The sequence below is a fragment of the Oncorhynchus clarkii genome, unplaced genomic scaffold (genome assembly GCF_045791955.1).
Source record: "Oncorhynchus clarkii lewisi isolate Uvic-CL-2024 unplaced genomic scaffold, UVic_Ocla_1.0 unplaced_contig_3348_pilon_pilon, whole genome shotgun sequence".
NCBI lineage: Eukaryota > Metazoa > Chordata > Actinopteri > Salmoniformes > Salmonidae > Oncorhynchus > Oncorhynchus clarkii.
This window is the reverse complement of record NW_027260225.1, coordinates 1,234-7,500: the sequence shown is the minus strand read 5'-3', so window position 1 is coordinate 7,500 and position 6,267 is coordinate 1,234. Positions and strand designations below refer to the sequence as shown.

Here is a 6,267-nt window from a genome sequence, read left to right as displayed (position 1 = left end):
AGCAGTGCGGCTGGCCTCCAGGATAAGCGAGCGTTGTGTCAAGAAGCAGTGCGGCTGGCCTCCAGGATAAGCGAGCGTTGTGTCAAGAAGCAGTGCGGCTGGCCTCCAGGTTAAGCGAGCGTTGTGTCAAGAAGCAGTGCGGCTGGCCTCCAGGATAAGCGAGCGTTGTGTCAAGAAGCAGTGCGGCTGGCCTCCAGGATACGCGAGCGTTGTGTCCAGAACCAGTGCGGCTGGCCTCCAGGTTAAGCGAGCGTTGTGTCAAGAAGCAGTGCGGCTGGCCTCCAGGATAAGCGAGCGTTGTGTCCAGAACCAGTGCGGCTGGCCTCCAGGTTAAGCGAGCGTTGTGTCAAGAAGCAGTGTGGCTGGCCTCCAGGTTAAGCGAGCGTTGTGTCAAGAAGCAGTGCGGCTGGCCTCCAGGATAAGCAAGCGTTGTGTCAAGAAGCAGTGTGGCTGGGTTGTGATTTAGAGGACACACGGCTCTCGACCTTCGCCTCCCCTGAGTCCGTACGGGAGTTGCAGCAATGGCACACGACTAACTACCAATTTGGATACCACAAAATTTTTAAAAAATTAAAGGAAAAATGTAAAAAACAATTACAATTATTTGTATTTATTTTTAAAGACATAAAAAAAATTCCCTTCACATAGACAGCGTGGTGAAGAAGACACACTGCCTGCCCTCCAGGACACCTACAGCACCGGTGTCACAGGAAGGCCATGAACATCATCAAGGACCTGAGCCACATCCTGTTCATCCCGCTTCCATCTAGAAGGTGGAGACAGTACAGGTGCTTCAAAGCTGGGACCAAGACCAAGAGACTGAGGCCATCAGACTGTTAAATCATCTCCACTAGCCGGTCTCTGCCCAGTACCCTGCCCTGAACTTTAGTCACTGTTACTAGCCGGCTACCACCCGGTACTCTACCCTGCACCTTACAAACGGCACTGGTCACTTTACATTGGTCACTTTAGTAATGTTTCCATACTGTTTTACTCCCTTTATATACTGTATTCTAGTCAAGACTCATCCTATATAACTACTGTTGTACACAACTTTTCTACTCGTCACTGTTCACAATGACAGGTTCAAGTTAGTCCCTCCCTGTTTCGGTCCACTTTCTGCCATTTAGTTTCTAGTGAAACTATGGTTGTCTCTAGTGAATACCACCCAGTCCTCTCTCTCACCATCTCTATGGTTGTCTCTAGTGAATACCACCCAGTCCTCTCTCTCACCATATCTATGGTTGTCTCTAGTGAATACCACCCAGTCCTCTCTCTCACCTCATCTCTATGGTTGTCTCTAGTGAATACCACCCAGTCCTCTCTCTCACCTCATCTCTATGGTTGTCTCTAGTGAATACCACCCAGTCCTCTCTCTCACCATCTCTATGGTTGTCTCTAGTGAATACCACCCAGTCCTCTCTCACCCCATATCTATGGTTGTCTCTAGTGAATACCACCCAGTCCTCTCTCTCACCTCATCTCTATGGTAGTCTCTAGTGAATACCACCCAGTCCTCTCTCTCACCTCATCTCTATGGTTGTCTCTAGTGAATACCACCCAGTCCTCTGTCTCACCATCTGAGAGAGAGGAGCCATTGTAAATAAAATACAATTCTTAACTGACTGATCTAGTTAAATAAAGGTTAAATATTTGTATTTTAATAATAATCTCTATGGTTGTCTGAAGCAGTGCTGCTCTCTGTCTCCCCCTGCAGGTGCAGCACAGGATCACAGGCCAGGTGATGGCCCTAAAGATGAACACTCTGGCCAGCAACAAGGCCAACATGCTCAGGGAGGTCCAGCTTATGAACCGGCTCTGCCACCCCAATATACTTGGGTATGTCTAGAGCTACACACACACACACACACACACACACACACACACACTGCATGCACAATGTACACGCTTGGCTATGTGCAGTGCACATTGCACAGCTGCCCTGTCACCCTCGCTCAGACCATTTAGTAGTAGCACTGTGTTGTTGTCACAGATGGAAGGGGTTCTTATAATCTTTGTGGTAGTAGCCTACCTTTGCTGTGGGTAGAACTTGCGTCAACTCTCAGCAGCACCACCCAAGGGAAAAGACACAACTGCTGTCAATTAAAAACAACATGTCATCTGGAAAGACGGACGGGCAGAAAACTAGCCTGTAAAATGGTGCAAAACCATTATCAGAACAGAGGACAGACACACACAAACTCTCTTCAAATGTAAGACATTATTGGAATCATTGATACCTCTTGTCAACTAGGTTTGAAATCACATAGTTGTTTTTAGCTGTGTAGATGATGTATTCTGGATGTTTTCGGTGTGTTTTGAATGCTCTCCCTCTCTGCTCAGGTTCCTGGGAGTGTGTGTACAGGAGGGCCAGCTCCATGCTCTAACTGAGGTAAACTCATCCGGATTCTGTCTCTCTGGAGGGAGTCCTTGCATTTTATCTTCCAGAGACAATAGTGTCCATGGTAACAGAATAGGCTGTATACACGGGCCATAAAAAGTAATGAAGATGAGGGTTGCATTCCATTTAAATTAAATTTTACACAGGCCTGCAAAGAACAGGCTAAGGTCTCTACAGAATATTACATCCTTACAATGCCTATGGAAATGTTTAACGTCTCAGGAACCACATCAATTTAGTGTAGGGTTAATGATCATGTAATATGTGTAGGCATGCACAGAATCTGTGTGTCTGGAATGGACTCAATCTCATTAACTGTGTGTGATGTTGTCATGGTTACCTACAGTACATCAACGGGGGTAACCTGGAGCAGCTGCTGGACAGTGACAGGTATCTGTCGTGGTCGGTGAGGATGTGTCTGTCTCAGGACATCGCCTGTGGCCTGCAGTACCTCCACAGCAAGGGCATCTTCCACAGAGACCTCACCTCCAAGGTAGGAGATAGGAGCATATAGGGGACCAGACAGACACACAATAACTCTTCCCTTCACTTCATCTTGCATTAATTGTTAATTTAATCTCACACACACTCATATGCTCTCTCTGTCTCTCTCTTCTCTCTCTCTCTCTCTTTCTTCTCTCTCTCTCTCTCTCTCTTTCTTCTCTCTTTCTCTCTTCTCTCTCTCTCCCCTCTCTCTCTTATAGAACTGTCTGGTACGCTGTGAGAATGGTGTGTTCACTGCAGTAGTGGGAGACTTTGGTCTGGCAGAGAAGATTCCAGACTACAGGTTAGTGCTGTGAAAAGATTCCAGATTACAGGTTAGTGCTGTGAGAAGATTCCAGACTACAGGTTAGTGCTGTGAGAAGATTCCAGACTACAGGTTAGTGCTGTGAGAAGATTCCAGACTACAGGTTAGTGCTGTGAGAAGATTCCAGACTACATGTTAGTGCTGTGAGAAGATTCCAGACTATAGGTTAGTGCTGTGAGAAGATTCCAGACTACAGGTTAGTGCTGTGAGAAGATTCCAGACTACAGGTTAGTGCTGTGAGAAGATTCCAGACTACAGGTTAGTGCTGTGAGAAGATTCCAGACTACAGGTTAGTGCTGTGAGAAGATTCCAGACTACAGGTTAGTGCTGTGAGAAGATTCCAGACTACAGGTTAGTGCTGTGAGAAGATTCCAGACTACAGGTTAGTGCTGTGAGAAGATTCCAGACTACAGGTTAGTGCTGTGAGAAGATTCCAGACTACAGGTTAGTGCTGTGAGAAGATTCCAGACTACAGGTTAGTGCTGTGAGAATATTCTAGACTGCAGGTTAGTGCTGTGAGAAGATTCCAGACTACAGGTTAGTGCTGTGAGAAGATTCCAGACTACAGGTTAGTGCTGTGAGAAGATTCCAGACTGCAGGTTAGTGCTATGAGAACGTTCCTCTAGATTACAGGAGGACTATATGACTGTCTCCCCATATTCCCACCATGACTGCACATATAGCCTACAGTCTAGATGAGTTAGTTAAATGCATTATATCTTCTATTCTGTTTTTGCATAAATGTGTTCTATATGAATGTATTATTTTCCTCTCCTCCAGTGACGGGGTTGATCAGCAGCCTCTGGCCGTGGTGGGCTCCCCCTACTGGATGGCCCCGGAGGTGCTGAGAGGAGAGCTCTATGATGAAAAGGTACTAACAGAAGCACAGATAGAACAATGAGACAGATATTTCACCGGATGTATAAATGTGAAGCATCCGGTTGGTGTTTCCACTCACTAACAAATATGGTGATGACAGGAAGCCCAGAGAACGGCAGTGGGAGAAGATGGATTTTGGCCGACATTCTGCTAATTTACTCATCGATGAAACATTTGATCTCAATACTTTTCTGTTCCCACAACTACAATTTGTTACGAAAAGAGTGGATAAAGTTTTGTAGACTTTACACTTTGCCAGAGTTGTATTGTTTAGAAGGAGTGCAAAGGCGAATTGAGTTATTGCACACGTGCACTACAGAGTAGGCGTTACCTAATGAACATATACAAATGCATGGTAGAATGAGCCAATGGGATCTCTGCTTGGCTCTGCCCACCTCCTTGCTTGTTCTGCCCACTATGGCTCATTTGTTTCCATTGGAAACGACAGGCTGTGGTTTATCTCAGTTAAGTTATACAAATCTTTGACAGTAGTCAACTGTTTCCTGGCTGTTATCTCACTGGTCCGGGTGCATCATTAGACGAAGCAAACACAGTAATATAATGCAACAGTACTCTGCTATAAAACAATCTGGAAGGACAACTGTTCCATGTTCCTGCTGTGTTTTTCTGGTTGTGTCTAGTGGGTCCTGCTAATATGTATGTTTCTTCTATCAAATGACCAGACTCTTCCAAGGTGTATTATTGTGGATATTTCAAGTGAGATGTTGTTGATTAGATGTGATTGGCCGACTCTGACCCCTAGGTGGATGTGTTTGCCTATGGAATCATCCTGTGTGAGATCATCGCCCGGATAGAGGCTGATCCGGACTTCCTACCTCGCACTGAGGTACACACACACACACACACACACACACACACAACCCCACAGTTTATGACAGGCACACAGTTAACCAATGCTTTTCCTTTTTCCCTGATCGCACAACCCTAAATCAATGGTTTCATACTATCACACAACAAACTGACCGTGTAAACCCTTAATCCAAACCCTTAATCCAAACCCTTTCTACACCACTTTTTTTCCACTTTGACCCTGAAAATAAGTGCCCTCCCTGTCCTTATTGCACATTATCACATGTAACTGCAGTGGAAGACTTGGATATTTAATCACTGCAGTACAGGGCAGCAGTTCCAGCTACATGTGAGGTTTAAAGTGGAACTGACAGTGTTTTCACTACTGTAACGACTAGAGGTCAACCGATTTAATCGGAATGGCCGATTTAATTAGGGCCTATTAATTGTCCAAACACAAGGCTGCTTTTCCATTTCATATTTATTTTTACTTAGTATTCAGTATGTAATTCCCAAATATTCTAAGAATGTATGACAATGTGAAAATGACAATGTCTAAGTGCTCGCTTGTCAGAAATCTTCTAAAAAAAGATGCCATTTTTCCTGGGGGGACTATACTGTAGGAACAGATTTGAATGAGATTTCATGTTGCTAAAATGCTGTCAGTTCCACCTTAATGAGGATAACTCTGTCACAGTGTATGTCTCCATCTAGTTGATATGATGGAGAACTACAACATGTATATTATTTTAACCTAGTCAGACAAACTGATTGACAGCTAGTCGGCTACATTAAAAGATGATGATGATGATGATCCTCTGTGCAGGACTTTGGACTAGATGTGGATGCCTTTGAGAACCTGGTTGGTGACTGTCCAACACCATTCCTCAACCTTGCAGTCCTCTGCTGCAATGTAAGATGCAGACTGACTGACAGCCTGACAGATTGACTGACTTCATAATAATTGCAAGCATTATTGACTCTGTGTACATACAGTGCCTTGCGAAAGTATTCGGCCCCCTTGAACTTTGCGACCTTTTGCCACATTTCGGGCTTCAAACATAAAGATATAAAACTGTATTTTTTTGTGAAGAATCAACAACAAGTGGGACACAATCATGAAGTGGAACGACATTTATTGGATATTTCAAACTTTTTTTAACAAATCAAAAACTGAAAAATTGGGCGTGCAAAATTATTCAGCCCCTTTACTTTCAGTGCAGCAAACTCTCTCCAGAAGTTCAGTGAGGATCTCTGAATGATCCAATGTTGACCTAAATGACTAATGATGATAAATACAATCCACCTGTGTGTAATCAAGTCTCCGTATAAATGCACCTGCACTGTGATAGTCTCAGAGGTCCGTTAA

At 44.5% G+C, this 6,267-nt stretch overlaps 1 protein-coding gene across 1 annotated transcript in view; it reads left to right on the top strand.

Moving 5' to 3' along the window:
- LOC139401277 (dual specificity testis-specific protein kinase 1-like) overlaps positions 1 to 5,811 on the top strand; it is a gene marked incomplete at its 3' end in the record, with an annotated part of 6,486 nt that extends 675 nt beyond the window's left edge. The window contains exons 2-9 of the mRNA XM_071145635.1: positions 110 to 312; positions 1,693 to 1,839; positions 2,344 to 2,392; positions 2,748 to 2,894; positions 3,106 to 3,188; positions 3,990 to 4,080; positions 4,852 to 4,935; positions 5,725 to 5,811. Of these exons, the coding sequence (XP_071001736.1) occupies positions 110 to 312; positions 1,693 to 1,839; positions 2,344 to 2,392; positions 2,748 to 2,894; positions 3,106 to 3,188; positions 3,990 to 4,080; positions 4,852 to 4,935; positions 5,725 to 5,811 (891 nt within the window). The remainder of the gene's footprint in view (positions 1 to 109; positions 313 to 1,692; positions 1,840 to 2,343; positions 2,393 to 2,747; positions 2,895 to 3,105; positions 3,189 to 3,989; positions 4,081 to 4,851; positions 4,936 to 5,724) is intronic.
- Positions 5,812 to 6,267: the final 456 nt, after the last annotated feature.